Source organism: Anthonomus grandis, chromosome 17, assembly GCF_022605725.1.
Source record: "Anthonomus grandis grandis chromosome 17, icAntGran1.3, whole genome shotgun sequence".
Lineage (NCBI taxonomy): Eukaryota > Metazoa > Arthropoda > Insecta > Coleoptera > Curculionidae > Anthonomus > Anthonomus grandis.
The window spans coordinates 7,491,732-7,510,263 of NC_065562.1; the positions used below are offsets into that span (position 1 = coordinate 7,491,732).

The window sequence follows — 18,532 nt, forward strand, 5'->3', positions numbered from 1 at the left end:
TTCTTCAGCTACTGAATTTTTACCCTTGCTAATTTAAAGTTAATATATTATTATGAAAATGCAATTACGTTAATTATTCTCCTAGTTTTTGTACTATTTTATTCGTATACTGTAGTTCAAGTTGATAGGTAGGGTTAATTTAGGGTTCTACTTACGTTTGGTTTATTATTTTTATCTATAGTGTCTAGTTTTTAAGTAGTTCATCTTGTTTGAGGGCCCCATTTTTGCCCCAATTTAAACTATATTATTGTAAATTCCTGTAGTTTTAATTTTCTAGAATTTTTATACTTGCTTGCTTTGACTGTCAGTATTCTCCTAAAATTATTGGTCTCTTTCGGCAAAAAAATTCTAAATATTTCGAAACTGTTCCATCGGGTTTAAAAAGGACGCGCTTCGTCACAATTCAGTTCAGTTTTAATTGTTTAGTCAGTTTTTACCTTGGAAACAAGTAAGCGACAGTCAAGGCGAGTTAGGTTAGTGTTTTTGACGTTGAAAATAAAAGAGTGTTCCCGAATTTCGTTACAATATTTTTAGCACAAGTCTCACGAGAGTTTTATTGCAGTTCATAGGCGTATCTACTACTATGTATTCTATGTACTATTCTAGTACTATTCATAGGCGTCGTACAATTGGTTTCAGAATTAAAGGATATTTGGAAGCCCATTTTAGTGAATGCCTTTTACAAGGAGTCAGACCAAGATGGCGACCGCGAAATTGATGGAGCTGCTATTAAGTTTGACGAGCATAAAGAAACTAGGACATAAAGAAAGAGATTCTAAGAAAAACAGAGAAAAGAACAAGAGGCAACCATAAGCAAGATAATCGTGACAAGAAATAGGAAGATTTATTAAAGACAATTAAATCTGACCTGAAGAAAGAAAATGAAGATCTGATTAGGACCATGAAAGAAGACATACTAATCTTAAAAAGGAGTAGGACGAACGAGATAGAAAACAAGAGGAACCAGGTTTACAACTTAGATTGTACAACTTAGATTGATCTGAATATGAATCAGAAACAATTAATTTCGAAGCAACAGTGGAAGAAGAGCTGCAGCTGAAAGTAAAGCGTGCACCTCTTCATCGCGATCCTGGAATGCAAACAATGATGAAATTGAAGCCACCAAAGTTCGAGGGCAAAGAAGCATGGAGTACCTACTCGAATCAGTTTGAGACCGCTGCTAGCGAAATCGCTGGGATAACGAAGAAAAGGCAATCAATCTTAAGCTATGCCTTAGAGGAGAAGCTACACAAATACTAAAAATGGTGCCATCTAAGGATCAGCTCAATTTTGACGTACGCACCTGAGAGATAAGATACAGTGAAGCCCATCTACAATAAATGTACCAGGAATGAACTGAAATCTAGGAGACAATAACCCGAGGTAGGACTCCAACAGTTGGAGGCTGATGTTGCTTGATTAGTAAAACTTTTACCCTTCAGACGGGGTTCGAGATCCAGATACTAACCATGCCCTAAGGATGGCTCATTATAAAATTATTTCTGGAAGTTTCAATGCTTTGGCCCATGGGCTGGAGTATGAGACAGTCTTTCAAGCAACTAGATACTATTCCGCTGTTGGAATTGTAATGAGGAGTAAGGGCACCTTCGATATCAATGCCCTAAGCCCTTGACAGACCCAAGCATCTAGGAAAACTTTATTAGGAGCAAACTAGCTAGGTGCTAACAAGCTCCACATATAAAAATAAACCGGGAAAAATATGCGGCCATAAGTGTGCGATGGTGGTGGATACAGGATCCAGTCATACTATCGTGAAGCCGAACATCGTATCTCACTGTAGAATTTAATCCTTGAGTCAGCGAATGGAAAAGGATCCTGATTATTGGATTACATAAGGCTAAAGTCACCATTGACTTAAGAACATTCCAGCAGCAATTATTAGTAGCAGAAATTATGGATGATGTTATAATTATGATTAGATGTTATGAATGCTCAGCAGTTTAAAATGAATGTACTTAACCGCATATTGAAGACGAGAACTGTAGAGATCCTTATGCAGTATCTACATGAAGATATTGGCAATGCTCGAGTCGTTAAGTTATCTCAGGATATTACCATACCAGCTAACTCAGAGATGGTGGTTAATGCCACAACTTCAGGAAAAGATGGAGAAGGTGTTTTAATTGAGCCCATGGATAACTGAAAGTATACGGTCAAGGAATTCTTTTAGCAAAGACGTTATCCACCGAGAAAAAATCTACTGTTTTAGTTCGAATGGTAAAGTTGAAAGGATATGATTAACACGAGAGAATATTGGCGTATGCTCTGAAGTAGCGGCAGTCGTGAAAAATGCTTATAGAAGTCGTCATTCAAGCAGTTCTTTTCCTATATGTTTACAAAACCTTTTTGAAGAATTTTCTGCCAATTTAACCTTGGACCAGTGTAGTAAATTGTGACGTCTTCTTGAAGAAAATCAAGATGTGTTTTCCTTGCACCATAATGACCCGGGGAAGTACCTACCGAGTTAGTGCAGAATCGAACTAACACTGGAGACGATGGTCCGATAAAACAAGCACCTCGAAGGATGCCGATAGCTAAACAAGGTGAAGTTTCCTCAATGCTTTCAGAAATGAGAACACAAGAAGTGATAGAACCTTCCCATAGTTCTTGGACATCTCCAGTTGTACTAGTAAAGAAAAAGGACGGATCTACCAGATTTTGTGTAGACTATCGCCCATTGAATGACATTACCAAGAAAGACAGTTATCACCTACCACGAATTAACGACACCCTGGATATGCTATTAGGTTCACAATGGTATTCAATACTCGATCTGAAGAATGGATACTGGCAAGTAAAGATGCACCAAGAAGATTAGGAAAAGACCGCATTCTTGACAGGAACAGGACTTGCAGTATGGCAGTCCTTTTATACCAAAATTCTTTATTAAAATAATGGATTCCATAATTCATTCATAGTAAATGTTCAAAGTAAGTGCTATTCATTTCAATGCAGACATCTGCTCCTCTTTTTCCCGATCTGCGTACCCTATGGAATATCCTTGGTTTTGTACGAATTTGCGACAGTCAATAATGCGTTGCTGTAGTTGCTCTTCAAGACTAATTGGCACTGAGTAAACCAAAGTTTTAGTCAAGTGGCCTCAGAAGTGGACATCTACTGGATTAAAATCTGGTGATCTTTCTGGCCAATCTCGTGAACCATCACGTCCTATACAACGCCTCTCAAAAACTTGGTTCAGATGATTCCTCACCGCTAACGGAAAATGAGCTGGTACATCATCGTATAACTTCTTTATATTAAAATTGACTTAAGTTCATATAGACTATATATCATATATAACGTAGAATTAATGTTGATAAAGAGCATCTACTGTATATTTACGTTTTTACAGTGGATACTCTTAAAAATTTCAAAAAGAGTGTGACCAAGACCAATTCGAACCAAATAAACTACTAGGCATCAAAATATAAAGCGTCAATACTTATAATATCAAAGAAACCAGTCTTATATCAAATAAAACTATATATTTAAGTTCTTAACAATTTTATTAAAACACTCCTAAAAGTATATAACACTTAACAAAAACATTACATATTCAACTAATATATCTGGTATAATATCTACTAAAACTGTCTCAATAAAATAACAAATGGTTAATTGTAATATTGTTATTTTTTGCAAATCCAAATACTGGCTTAAACTAATGAATAATGTACTTTTTGTATTAAAATTAATGATATGCAAAAATGTATATAACTTTTACGAATAAAACGGTTTACAAAAAAAAATTAAGGCACGGCATGTAAAGCTATTTAATTCTCTCTATACCGGCCAGGCCAACTAATTTCTTAGATGCCAAAATTATGTGTTCACTTACAATAACAAATCTAAGTCGCAAGATGAACAGAGAACGATATCTTTTCGCTATAGTGCAACACAGATAGAATGTAGAGTTTACGATACCTGCGACAAGTATTACATTTCCCTTCTCAGCGGTAAAGAATACAATGTTGTTCTCTCTTTTTCTTAACGCCTTACCTATGAATTTATGTTGCATGTTAAAGCATTATTTTCTTGACACCCAAAAAAGAAATTTGCATGGCCGGTATATAAAATTGTTTAGCATAAAATATGAGACAACCATAAAATAAATATGGAAGCCCCTAATCCAGCGAAAAACTGGAAGACTTGTGTTTTATTTTAATACTGATATTATTATTATTATTAAATAACAAATACACATAATATTGTGACGAATAACATCTCCTTATGCTGTATAAGTTGTTAATATCCTAATTTACTTCACATATTTAAATAATAAATAAGGGTTTATTCCATTTTCGAAAGTTGCTCAAAGAGTAATTCAAAAAAATTAGTTATTATCATCAATCTTACATTCTTTTCCTAAAAGAGAAAGAGATTCAAATTAGCGTTAAAAAAACTATAGATTTGTCTAGTCGAATAAAAATTAGCTGCCGAGGGGGACGTTAATGTTAGCAATATAATTCTTGTTAGGAATAGGACTTAGAGATAAAGAGAAATTTTCTTTTCTCATGATAGCTTAACTAGGGTTCTGTACGGATTTCCTATGATCCTCTGTGATACTTAATTCTTCTAGGCTCTTATGTAATCCTTCTTCCATTCCATCCTTTCCATCCTTATGTAATGAATTTGATAAGACAGTTTCAAGAAATAGGGTCAGTGCAAAACAGAAAAAATTGAGTTCGCCATCCAGTGTTAAATGAAGTGGAAGAAATTGTAGTGTTAGGTTGTGTTGAGATGGAACCTAACACATCTGCTCGAAAAATTGCTGCCGCATCTGGCGTGTCTAAAAATACCGTTAACAAAATTTCATAATTACACAAATATCATGCCTACAAAATAAAACTAGTACATGAGGTAAATGAAAATGTTTTTGATCGTCGTGTACAGTTTTGTGAGTACTTTAGTGATAAGTTAAATCGTGAGAGAAATTTGCTGTGCAATATCTGTTTCTCGAACGAATGGTCCTTTTATAAACGTGGTAAAGTCAATAGGCACAACTGTCGCGACACTAATCCTCATTTATTTCGAAAAACACACATGCAGTGACCTCAAAAACTTAATCTATGGGCTGGTATCCTTGGAGATCATATTGTTGGACCTTTTTTCATTAATACAAATGTTAATGCTGAAAATTACTTGGCACTTCTGCAGGACGCCATAACTCCCAGAGTACCTGAGATACTTGAACAAACTAATAACCTTCTAGAAAATGAACTGATGTTTCAACAAGCTGGCGTACCACCACATTATGCTACTGCCGTTCGTCATTTTTTAAACGACGTATTTCCTGAATGATGTATTGGCTGGAAAGGTACCGTAAAATGACCTGCTAGAGCTCTCGATCTAGGATGAATTGTTTTTATGGGGTCATCTAAAAACCAAAGTGTTTGCCACAATGCCTGACTGCCTTGAAGATCTTCGAAATAGAATTGTTAACGAATGTCAGTTAATAACGCCCAAAATGTTCGATAATATGCGCATACGTCGGTATTTTTGTAGGAGGTCAAAGGAGATCATTTTTAACATTTAATAAAACATATATTAAATTAGATTTTTTTTCATTTAAAATAAGGTTTATTTTTCTACTCACATTTATTTATATTTCTTGAGAACGAAATGATAAAATACAAAAATAAAAAAAGGGCTATGTAGAGAATAAAAGTACCCTCAAGGTATCACTCGACTCCTACATTCATTTAAAAAATTGAAAAAGAGGCGAAGGGATGACGTCAGAGAAACGCAATTTCTGTCAATAAATGCAACCTTAATATTAAATTTGACGTGTTCGACCGTTTTAGGCTTTAAACAATTTATTTTTGAAGATTTTCAGGGTGGACTGTTTATACTCACCCTGTATTTCATTTTACAATTTCTTGCGTTGCAGACGAGAAGACAATGATAATTGACATTGTTAACGTTTTAGACGATAAGTCGTGTCACGTACGGTGTTCAAGGCGCAAAAATACATTTGCACCCTCAGCGGCCGGCGCAAGTGAGGAATTAGAAGATAGTTGAAACATTATCGTTCCCTCTTTAACATAAGGCTTATTTTAGCTTAACTGCCTAAGTTAAGCAGTCATGTATGCAATGCCTCATATCCAAAGATACGTTTATATCAAGGAATTTAGGTATTAGACCTTTGATTCTGCTGCCATTTTGATCCTATCTGCCACCTGGTACAGATTGTTGATGTTGTGTTTCTCTCTAGAGTCGACATCAGCCTTATTTGGCTCTTATGATCCGCATGTTGCAAAGTTTTTCTGTTGTTTTTCTTTGCGTATTCAAGAAAAACAACAGATTTGGGAATGTCAATTATTTTATTCCGAAAACCCTGGAAACATTTTCCAAGGCGTTAAAAATTTCCCACCTTTATCCAGTCCCTATGTTCTCCTATGTTGCATGCATTCATTTAACGCAGCACACTAAATTTTAGGGATTTTTAAATTATTAAAAGTTTAAATGAACCAAAAAATCGTCCGACAGCGAAATCAAATTTCGGCCCCGCAGATAAATTTTATTCGGCTGTTTTAACTAGAGTCTACAGTTTTCGTACAGCGTATTAAAATGTTCCACAGGGCAACTGCAAATCGAAAATTAAAATTTAATTTTTATTAAATTTATAATTGCAGTTTTTTAACTTCTCCAAAGTAAATCATAAAATTTTCAGACATCCTTTTGGAAACATTGCATTCTCTATATTAAAATATTAACTTTTTTCAAAATACCTTCTCTTATAATGGATTCTTTTAACAGCAAAAGGGCCATCACTATACATCTCCCCTTTATTAATTTGGCTAGCTGCTCTTCACTTTTTCAGATAAATATTCATAAACAATATTATGTCCTTGTTGTTGGGCTATATCTATTGGACTAAATCCATCCTGGTTTTTAAGGTTAGGCCTTGCGCCTGCGCGGATAAGCTGCTTACATACAGAGAGATTTCCTGAGAAAGCGGCTGCATGTAGAGCACTTTCACCATTCTAGAAAAAACATTTTTATCTCTACTGATCTCTTTAAAGTGAATTTTACATACAGGTAGAATTCCCAAGCTAGGTCGATATCTTAACAATTCCGAAATAGTAGCAATGTGTCCTTTATGAGCTGCTTTGAATAGGGCTGTAGCGCCATCCTACAATACATACGAGAACATATACAGGAATTTGTTATTTGTATGTCTTACATGTCTCGCAGAATCAACAAAAGCTCCGGCTTTCAAAAGCAAAGCAACAATATGATCGTGCCCCATTTGAGCTGCAATCCATAACGGTGTAGCACCGTCTGTGCGACGTATTTCAGGTTCTGCTCCATGTGCCAGCAGGTAAACCACTACGTTGTAATGTCCATTTTGAGCTGCTATAAATAAAGGCGTGGCTTTGTCCTAAAAGATAGAGATTAGCTTTTTTGGTACTTCAATCTATAAAATCTTATACAAACTCACCTTCATTTGTGCATTCACATTGGCACCTCTATTAACTAATTCTTTTACTACTCCTATATGTCCGCCCTGGCAAGTTACAAATAGTGGTCTGCCTCCATCCTAAAAAATATTTGATTTATTTATGCTGCAATGTCTCTTTGCCATAGGCGCTTAAACATACATTTAAAAGTATAGCAAAAAGCATCAATATCATATTATTTTATTTACAATCAATATTATTTTTTTATAATATAATATTAAAATTAGCTGTTGCATTCATGGATATAAAGGGAGTATTCAAAGCCGTATCAAAGCCACTACTAATCGGTGACCTGCATACCATCATTTGACTATGGGAGATAAAGATCTGGAAATCCTAGTCAAGATAGGAGTTATTGGAGAGAAAATCTATTAAACCATCCAAGAAGCAGAAAAATATGCAAAATATCTTGGGATTACCCTGGATAAAACGATAAATTGAAACTCTCATGTTAGGAAAACCGTCAGCGCGCTCAGAACTGTCGTATAATATGAAACTCTGCCCATAAGCTCGACCTATCTTGTGCTATGGCCTTATCAATTTTAGACGTTGGCTATTAATAGGGCTATTTTGACTTTATTTACGGCGTCTCTGAACAGTTCGATCAATGTAGTCTGAACCAATAACGTAGGCATCCAAGAGTGTCTTCTTCCCGGTCTCCTCCTGCTGTCATCAACTCTTCCTTGGACTATAAACTGTAGCAGGCGGTGTTTAGTATGCCTCATGATATGTCCGATGTATTCAAGCTTCCGTTTGTTTTTTATGGTGAAGATTATTTCTTTGATCTTTCCTATTTTCTGCCTCACTTCCACGTTATGATCAGTACAGGATATCTGAAGAAAGCGGCGATATATCCACAGCTCAAAGGATTCTAATTTCTTCAAGGTTGCGTCCATTGTGGTTCATGCCTCTGCTCCATAGAACAAGACTGGGAAGACATAACACTTGACCAGACTTAATTTTAGTTCAATTAGGATTTTGCTTGTGAATCGTTTTTTTATACTGTTAAACGCGTTTCGCACTTTTTCAATTCGCGTTCTTATTTCTGTTGAATGACCCCATTTTGTGTTGACCGTGATTCTAAGGATGACGAACATGCATTTAGTTTGCGTCGTATTTAGCTCTAGGCCATATTTTTGACTTGGTGTGTTGCATAAGTCTTTAAAACTCATTGTAGTTATTTGCAATAATATTTGTATCATCAACATCTCTAATGTTATTGAGTACCGCTCCGTCCTATTTGATACCGTCTGAAATTTGTCTCACTACTTCTCTGAAGATTTGTTCAGATTATATATTGAACGAAAGCGACGATAGGATGCATTTTTGTCGTACACTGTTTGATGTTTATCCTCCCACCATGTAAGTTGTTGATCTTTATCATACTACTTGCAAGTCTTTTTTGCCTTTTAACTATGGGAGCCTATAGAATGACACCAATAGCTACTATGATTTAAAATTGCACATGCTATGTGGACGCTTGAATATAATAATAATAATAATAATAATAATAATAATAATAATAATAATAATAATAATAATAATAATAAACAAAATTTATTATTTTTCATGACAGATTTTCAAATATGATTAATAAAAGGCCAAATAGAAAAATAAAAGGTCATGTTGATGCAGCCTTCAGGCGATACCAGAAACTCTTTAGGCCCAAGTAAATACTTATTAACAAAATATAAGAATGACGCTTTAAAGTGAAATAAAATGTTAGATAATATAAGTTGAAGATGCAAGCAGCATGAAGCAAGCACATACCTATACACATATTTAATGCATTAAGGGATAAGGAACGAGAAAGGGGAGGAAAAGGATTAATGTCAGGATAAATACATATATATTACGAATGAAAAAAATAATTATATATATATTTTTCTTTTTTTTTTCTTTCTTACTGGCAAGAGAATAGTAATTGTTTAATTTATTTTTTAAAGGTAGCACAGAATAAGACAAATGTTGAAATATTTAATAAGTTAATAATATTGGCGAGATTATATGAAAAACTTCTTTTAAAAAGTTCTTTTCTATGTCGCGGAATAGTTAGTAGATGTAATTATCTAAAGCGTCGGTGGTGAGTATTTATTTGAAACTGGACTTTACTGTATAAATATGAAGGTATTTTTAATTTTAAAACTTTGTAACTAAGAGAAGCCAAATGTAATTTTCGACGATTGAACATATTTAACCATCCTATATCCTTAAGCTTATGAGTTATATGATTTCGGCGACGAATTCCAAAAATAAGACGAAGGCATGCATTTTGCACTTTTTGAATTCTACGAGAGTCGACTCGATCTAAGCATGGTTCATACACGATATCACAATGGTTGAAATTGGATAACACTAAAGAACCACAAAGATGCTTTTTTAAGTCTTGACCTAAGACTTTTCTTTGGTTATAGATAAGTTTATGTTAACTTTCTTTAATCTAACGGTTATATGCTCATGAAGATCAGAATCAATAATAAGACCTAAGGATTTCGAAGTATTATACTCTATTTCAGAAGTGTATAGAGCAATAAACTGGGGAATTCCGTTCTGTTTGGCTACATTTCGTGGTAGTTCATAGGCGCAGGTACTTATAATATTTATGAATTTAATTTTCATGGATTAAATGCCTTTATTTTGAAAGAGATTAAATACTAAATAAATACTTTTAATCCTTTTGTATAGGTACCTATCTTTTAACGCTTTGTAACATGCAAAAATGGGGTCAGGTAATATATACAGACTATAAATACTTTTAAATCATTTTTTAAACGTTAGTAGTCACTGCTACGCTGTAGTGTAATCACAATATTATTATCCCAATATTTAAAAAATGGAGGTATTCAGTTTAACGAAAAGATGTACTAAAAATTCTCCACTATCGCTGAGTGAAAAAGTTATTATTGTAAATGTACATGATTGCATAAAACCCGATTACCCTAGTTTTACTGTGCAAGAAATTGTTGAAAAATGTTCTCGAATGAGTGGAATTGGAAAGTCCACCATTTTCAAATTGTTGCGGGAAAGAAAAGTAGCAGGTCAAGTGGAATCTCCCAAGCAAAAGCCAGGACGACCTACAAAAGTCCTTGATGCAAATGCTAAATGTATAATTCGAAGAAAAGTTCACTCTTTTTATTTTAAAAAGGAAATACCCACCCTAGACAAAATTTTAATGGAGCTTGGCCGAGATGACAGTATTCCGTTGATAAGTAGAAAACTTTTATGGAAAACTTTAAAAAATATGGATTTTGCCTGGGAAAAGCATAACCGCAAAGCACTTTTACTGGAGAGCGACGAAATTGTTTGTTGGAGACGACAATACTTGAGAAGTATCAAGCAGTACCGCAGGGAGCAAAAGAAAGTTTTTTATCTTGATGAGACGTGGATTAACGAAGGTTATATAGTCCAAAAAATGTGGCAAGACAAAAATATAACCAGTGCTCGCCAAGCAGAAATTATCAATTGGCTGACTGCAAAGGGTATTTCGTTTGAAGCAAATTTGATAAAAAAAGAACTGCTGGCAATAGCAAACTTACACAAAACTCGTTTCATGAAATACGCCGTGGAAGATATAGCCGAAAAATATAATATAACTGTACTGCGCTTACCGCCATATCATTGCGAACTAAATCCTATAGAACTGATATGGGCGCAGGTAAAAGGATTTGTAGCAAGACAAAACACGACTTTTAAAATGAAAGATGTTAAGCTACTGTTTGATCAAGCCATTACGGAAGCGACACCAGAGAATTGGCGAAAAGCAGTCCAGCATGTAATTAAGCAAGAGGACAAAGAGGGATCTTGACAACCTCATCGATCAGACAGTCGATCCTTTGGGCAAAACTCATAAATTGACCCAAAACCGGGTGGCACTACCTGCAATCAACGAAAAGAAAGAATTTTACATTGAAACTAATACCCAACTAAGGTAGTGGCATAAAATATTGGTGGATCACCAGGTACCACTTTTGCATACCTTATGAGGTTTTATTGCTCTACACACTTCTGAAATAGAGTATAGTTATTATAATAGAGGTGTCATTTATTTTTATTTTGAGTTCCTCGCTTATTCTAGATCATTGATGTATGCTGTCGTAATGCCTGATCGGAAAATATAAGTTGACATTTACATTGAACTGGTGAAGAAGGGTACAGATGATAGAGGGCAGCAGCATAATCTCCTTGATATAAATACCGAGACATACTGGACCTAAGAAAAATTAAAAAGTATTTATACCGAACTTTTCATAAAGTGTAAAAAACAGAATTAGGCGATTAATTAAGAAGCAGTTAATAGTGCAATAAAAAACCATCAGCAAAAGACAAAATTACAGTTTCGTCCATTTTAATCCTCGCGATATCAAGAATATACCTCTAGCACTTTTATTAGTAACTTCAACCTTCAAACTTTAACTATTGTGTATTAATAAAAATGAGAATTTAAAACAGCCACGTAAGACCAATAGGTCAATATGAAAGTGCTATAAAAAAATCAGAATTTTATGGCACTTGAATATAATTTCCAAAGTTTCTCATTAAGACATTTATAATTTACAAAATCGCATTATTGCAAAATCGACACGTCCTCTTCTTGCGCTTTTTTGCACCCACCTACCCTTTACAAGTGATGTTTAGGAGGTTGCAATATATGATTATTAATTTTTACTTACACAACTTGGACTATCTACAGAAGCTCCATTGTCAATAAGAAAACGTACTGTATCCAAATATCCTCCTTGGGCTGCAAAAAATAGAGCAGTAGTACCAGTCTAGGAAAAATACAAGCATTTATTGATATAAACATTCATATCTTTACAAATGATAAATTATGAAAAAACGCATGACTTGATAATATTAAAAAAAACTTTTAACTATTTACATTTCTCTTCGCTGAAGGGTCAGCCCCTTGATCTATCAGTTCTTTAACGCATTCGAAATGTCCATTAGCAGCCGCCAAAATTAAAGGTGTGGTACCTTCCTAAAAATATACAATTATTTTTTTTATACATTCCTTGTATATCTATGCTATATGTTATCTTATGCTATGTATGCTAAGTAAATGCACTCACTTTATCTTTAGAGTCAACATAAACACGACCGCTGTCCAGTATTCTTGTCATTAAAGGTAGATTCCCATTCAAAGCAGCCAAGTGAAGTTGGATATCGAATGGAGATTCTTTCTGAAAATTAAATACAATCATTTATTTAATTTAATTGAGTTATTATTTCTAATTTTAATAATTTTAGGTATTTCACTCATCATAAATTAATCATCTCTTATCATAAACCAATAAAAAATAATAAACTATTTTCAAGCATTAATTTAGAAAATTACAAATCATTCATATAAAAAATTGTTATTTGTTTGTCTTTTATTAATCGTCTCAAAGACAAATAAAATATTTCAAAACTGAAATTGCAAATTCCTGTAGCCCAAATGCGAAGTCCCTTTGCAATTTTTAGTGAACTCGAGAAAGTACTCTCAGACAAACTGCATGGATGACGAGTATTCTGACCTGAGAATAGGGGCAGCTTACAAATCTCATGGATGTTGAGTATCGGTTTTATTTAAATTGAATAAGTTTAACCTACATTAATGTATTTGATGCCACAAAAATATTTAATTAATCATACACTTAACGCATGAATCGATTTAGGCACGTGCTCTATGCCAACGTAGACGGAATAATAATAATAATAATAATAATAATAATAATAATAATAATAATAATAATAATAATAATAATAATAATAATAATAATAATAATAGTAGTATTAAAAATATTTCATATCTCTTTCCTTTTGTTTTCTGGTTGCCTTGTTCTGAAGAATCCAAAAAGCAGAAATACGTGTCGGCAGGTATCACCTTTACTTCTTCTGCTTCCCATCTTACGAAGTACCATCCTGATAAACCTATCCTTTAACGGTTAACTGTCCGTGCTAGCTTTCTTTCCTAGAAACTATATTACTCAGGTTAATGACGAATCACATAGGTAGGTTAAGCTTTTAAGATGCCATATTTTTTCTAGGGTTAGCTATAGGTTCTCGCGCTGATTAAACAAATTGGTTGTTCCTTGTTCGATCCTATTCATGATCAATTTTGTGTTTTTTCCTATCTATTTCTTTTGGTTTTCTGGGTTCGCCACCCTGAAAAAGCCAAAAAGTAGAAACATGTGTCGGCACGTACTGCATTCTCTTCTTCTGCTTCCCATCTTACAGAGATTCCCGATAAACTTATTCTTTTACCATTTAACTCTCCGTGCTAGTTTTCTTTCTTTGAAGCCATATTGACTCTGGTTAAGACCATATCACGCAGGTAGCATGTGCTTCCATAGTGTGGATTCTGTATTTTGCCTCCAAAACTAGCGATACTATAGCCGATGACCCAAACTGGTTGTTTGCTTCTTTTCATGACCCTTTATGTTGTTTTTCTTCTCTCTCTTTTCTTTGGATCTCTAGTTGCCCTGCCATGAAGAAGCCAAAAAGCAGTTACTTATGAGTTTGCGTGCTATAGTATGGGATGCTCTGGTACCTAATAGTAGAGAATCGTGATACATGTCTGATTGGAGCTTTTGCATCTGGGCTAGAGTAAGTCCTTTAAAGTATACTGGGTGGTGCGTCGCCGAGCGGAAAAAAAGGAAATCCCATGTAAATTTTAAGGGGGTCAATTATTGGCTTCCCTGTACATTTTACAGAAAAAATGTAAGATAACTTTTTGAAGAGATCCGTGTTTGGAAGGTGAGTAGCCAAACGGAAATGGTGAATAGGTGAGGTTACTGGCTATTTAAAACGCATAGTATTTTCTTTGTTTTTCCTCAAATTTAAGGAGTAATCTATTTTTTCCTTTTTTTATTAGATTTTCCCCGTTTTTTTTACTTTAACCTTAAATTTTTTTTTTAATTTTTGGCCAAAATGGCGTATAATTAATTTTATTTTAAAGACGAGATGTTGTCTCATTCAGATTTAGGTAATAACTGAGAAAAATATTTAAAGAGAAACTAATAGTGGAGTAACAAACTTCCTCAAATCAATAGAAAAAAAATGTTACGTCAAATTTACAAAGGAAAAAATAATAATAAAAAAAATAGTGTGGTTTTAAAATGTGTTTAAAAAACTTCTCTAGTTAATAGTCTTTCTAACGATGTGCCACATGTAACAAAAATAATTAGGTATCTCTTGCACCATTCTAAAAAAGCTAAACCTATTGTGCCCTTTCGTTTCCATGACCCTTTCATTTACAGGTTGATTAAAGAACACATAATTTTTTACTTCAAATCGTTTACCTATGTCTTGCTCAAATTGATGGCCATTATTTCTAATACACGCGTAACATCGCTTTCTGATTTCTCTTGTGGTATACTGTAATGTTAGTTCCCGTCTCATTATTACAAAAACGTCATTAATTTTTCCTATCAATTGTTCTCTTGTATTTATAGGTATAAAATACACAAGTTCTTTTGCACGGCCCCAGACGTAAAAATCAAGCGGCGTCAAGTCCGGTGATCTTGCAGGCCATGGGATAGAGCCATCTCTGCCAATCCGGTAAATAATGTGGACCAATAAGGGTATTACCAATTAGGAATTCTTCTTTTGGGGCCCAATAATGCAACTTATGAAATTTGGTAATTTCATAATTTTCAAGAAATCGCGGTTATTCACGTCCATATGTAGCAGGAGGCGGCAAAACTGAATGCGTCTTTGGTAGTCGTTTTCTTCAAGATCTTGCACGGGAGTGTAAGGAAAGGGATGCTTTCCGTTGGCATGAAGAACAGACCAGACCTTCCATACACTTAGGTTTAGATTGGCAGCTACAGTCCGGATGCTCGTTGTGGGATCTTGTTCAAAAGCTTTCAGAATTCGTTCGTCATCAGCAGCATTACGTTGTCTGTGAACTCCAGGTTCACGGCTATTTAGACTACCAGTTCAGTTTCTCTAAAGCGTCTAAAGGTCGTTTCAAATGTATGACGATTATGTTGGCGTCTATTGGGAAAACGCTCTTGGTAAATTCTTTTTGCTTCTCGTCCATTTCCATCAGCTCTACCATATGCCATTAAGATATCGGCGTACTCCTTGTTTGTAAAGGGATTTGCCATAGTAGGCAACAGTAACAATAAAACAAAGTTAACGAAAATGAACAACAAAAATAATATGCGTAGAGCGGAGTTAAAAATACGTGAAGTAGCCGAGAAAGATAAGTCTCGAATAAATAATACTCGTATTATGGTTAGTGACAGGTAACAGTTTAAGGTAGCGGTGCACAAAGGAAGTGTCGCCGAATGATAAAGGAGATCATAGCGTAACAGGTTTAGCTGTGTTAGAAAGAGGTTATAAGTTTATACCTGCTCAATTAGGTTGCTTTCAAGAAATTGGTTCACGCGTCCTTGAAGACAAACTTATTTGTTTTTCGTAAGTTACCTAATTATTTTTGTTACATGTGGTATATCGTTAGAAAAAATATTAATTAGAGAAGTTTTTTAACACATTTTAAAACCACATAACTTTTTTAATTACTATTTTTTCCATTGTAAAGTTGCACGTAACATTTTTTTTCTATTGATTTGAGGAAGTTTGTTACTCCACTATTAGTTTCTCTTTAAATATTTTTCTCAGTTTTTACCTAAATCTGAATGAGACAACATTAGTCTTTAAAATAAAATTGATTGTGCGCCATTTTGGCCAAAAATTAAAAAAAAAAACTTGAAGGTTAAAGTAAAAAAACGGGGAAAATCTAATAAAAAAAGTAAAATTATGTTACTCCTTAAATTTGAGGAAAAACAAAAAAATACTATGCGTTTTAAAAAGCCAGGAACCTCACCTATTCACCATTTCCGTTTGGCTACTCACCTTCCAAATATATATATTATTTTGAAGTACTATTTTTAAGTGTGCGGTTAGATGGCCGCATTTATAATTGTTATTGTAATTTTTTATTTCCGTAATATAAAGGCATATTTATTTATTTTATTTATTATTAGGGCACATTTACTATTCAGTCCCGAAATAAGGTGTCCCACAATGCTCAGTCCAGCTTGGCAAGGGATCAAGGTGCACCCCCAGGAATTTAAAGCACTTTGCTGATATCTGGCTGCTGAGGCTGTTTTAGTCTTACTGAACTGTTTTATCAAATTACCAGTATACCAATTTTGCATATCTCTGACTGTACATACATCCAATGGACAGATCAGACAGTATAATCGATGTGTTGTTAGCATACTGATCAGATCCCTAAGGAACAACCTTCTCCACCACCTTTGGCTCTCAAAAATATGATTGCCCATCCAGCATTATATTCACAATTTGTATTTGCGGCTCTAAATAACTATCTATCAACGATGGGGATACATCCCTCAAGCGAAGCGATCTGGGCCTATTAAGCAACATATCATGATTTATCATATCAAATGTTTTTGACAGGTCAAAATAAAAGGCTGCCACTTTGTGGCTAGTTATTATCTACAAGTTCTACAATATAATCTACCGGATTATATCTATCGATCTGAGTAGAACAAAGCCATACTGATTCTTCGATAGAATGGAATGCATTTTAAAAAAATCAAAAATTCTATAATTAAGGTTGAAAAATAAACAGTTAATAAGATATTAAAAATCTTAACTAATAATTTAAACAATAGGAAAGCAAAATAAAATGTTACTTTTAAGTTTAATTTTTAGTAATGTTTTATTCAATAAATACAAAACGACTACATTGAAAATTTACAAAACCCAACCTTCTGGAAGCCTCCAAGATAATTTTCTCGATATGGGAAAAAAATGTGAGTTCGCTATCAAATATAACGCCAAGATCTGAAATTTTGGATTTTTTTTTAAAGTTGGTACTTCATCAATTTTATAGTGATACTATAAAGTAAACACAGCAGTTTGTCACATTTAAGTTGGTTAGTCATACACCAGACCCATACAAAGTTAAGATTCTGCTGCAACAAATTTTGGTCCTCAACAGCGGCAATTCTCTAAAATTTGTTTCAAATCGTCGGCGTGGCTAACCTGTGGCAGGGAATATGATTACCAAGATCATTATCAAATAGATTGAAAAAAATGGTCTAAGATTAAAACCCTAGGTTTACCACAAATTGGAATGAAGCTGTCTGATTTAAATTCATCAACTTCCATCAATTGCCTTTGAATTATAAGATATGAGTGAAGCAGTTTTACCAAAGTGTGCAAAAATCTAAAAAGATCGCAGTTTTATCAGAGTGTGCATAAATCCAAATAGCAAGTTTTTGTAGTAATATCTAATTATCAATGCATGAGAAAAATAAAAAAATTAGTTACACAAGATCTACCAGAGAAGAATCCATGCTTATCAAATGAAATTTGAGAGCGAATTTCGGAAAAATCTTGTGTTAACAATGGTTTTGAAATGTTTACAAGAATTACAAAGAATTGATATAGGTCGATGATTTTCAATTAAGCTCGGATATCTCTTATTATGTACAGGTCATACTCTGGCAACCTTTCACCTGTCGAGGAAATACTCCAGTTTTAAGTATCAGATGAAAAATTTGGCACAAAGGAGATGAAACCGCAATGCTTTAGACCAAAATTAGGCATGCCGTCAGAACCTGCAGTGGGTTTATTCTTTAAAAACTTGCTTGCAGTGATAATATAATCAGAAGTAATTGGATGGGTAATGATGACGAAAATGGAATTTCAAGTCCTGGGTCGAGGAAAGGTTAAGAAAAAATTAAGTCAAAAAAATTTATGTCAAAAATCAGTCGTGCGGGTTTCTATAGAGTGTTTTGTGTTTGCATCGTGGTAAGTAATTTATTGAACAATTTGTTATCTGTCAACATCCGTTTAAATTGTTAACATTATAATTATTTTTATTATTACAATTGAAAACAGGTGTTTAAGCTTGATATTAATGAATGTATTTTTCACTTAAAAGTAGAAAGCAAGAATTCCTGAAATAATACCGTTGTGTACCTTGGGTCACTAAAAAGTCATGTACCTTGGACATGACTTATTACAAAGCACAATCTTATTGAAAATAATATAATTTTTACTTTTATTTTAATTATATAAGT

At 34.0% G+C, this 18,532-nt stretch overlaps 1 protein-coding gene across 7 annotated transcripts in view; it reads right to left on the bottom strand.

Moving 5' to 3' along the window:
• Window positions 1-3,508: 3,508 nt before the first annotated feature.
• The window catches only part of LOC126746273 (ankyrin repeat domain-containing protein 29), a 54,804-nt gene continuing 39,780 nt past the window's right edge, over window positions 3,509-18,532 (bottom strand). For 3 of the 7 annotated variants that reach the window (XM_050454437.1, XM_050454434.1, XM_050454436.1), the window contains exons 2-8: window positions 12,554-12,664; window positions 12,364-12,462; window positions 12,155-12,253; window positions 7,466-7,564; window positions 7,208-7,405; window positions 7,061-7,156; window positions 3,509-7,007 (exon numbers count right to left, since the gene is read on the bottom strand). In XM_050454437.1, the coding sequence (XP_050310394.1) occupies window positions 6,822-7,007; window positions 7,061-7,156; window positions 7,208-7,405; window positions 7,466-7,564; window positions 12,155-12,253; window positions 12,364-12,462; window positions 12,554-12,604 (828 nt within the window). In that variant the 5' untranslated portion in view covers window positions 12,605-12,664 and the 3' untranslated portion in view covers window positions 3,509-6,821. The remainder of the gene's footprint in view (window positions 7,008-7,060; window positions 7,157-7,207; window positions 7,406-7,465; window positions 7,565-12,154; window positions 12,254-12,363; window positions 12,463-12,553; window positions 12,665-18,532) is intronic. The other 4 variants (XR_007663852.1, XR_007663849.1, XR_007663851.1 and 1 more) reach the window with 4 other exon arrangements.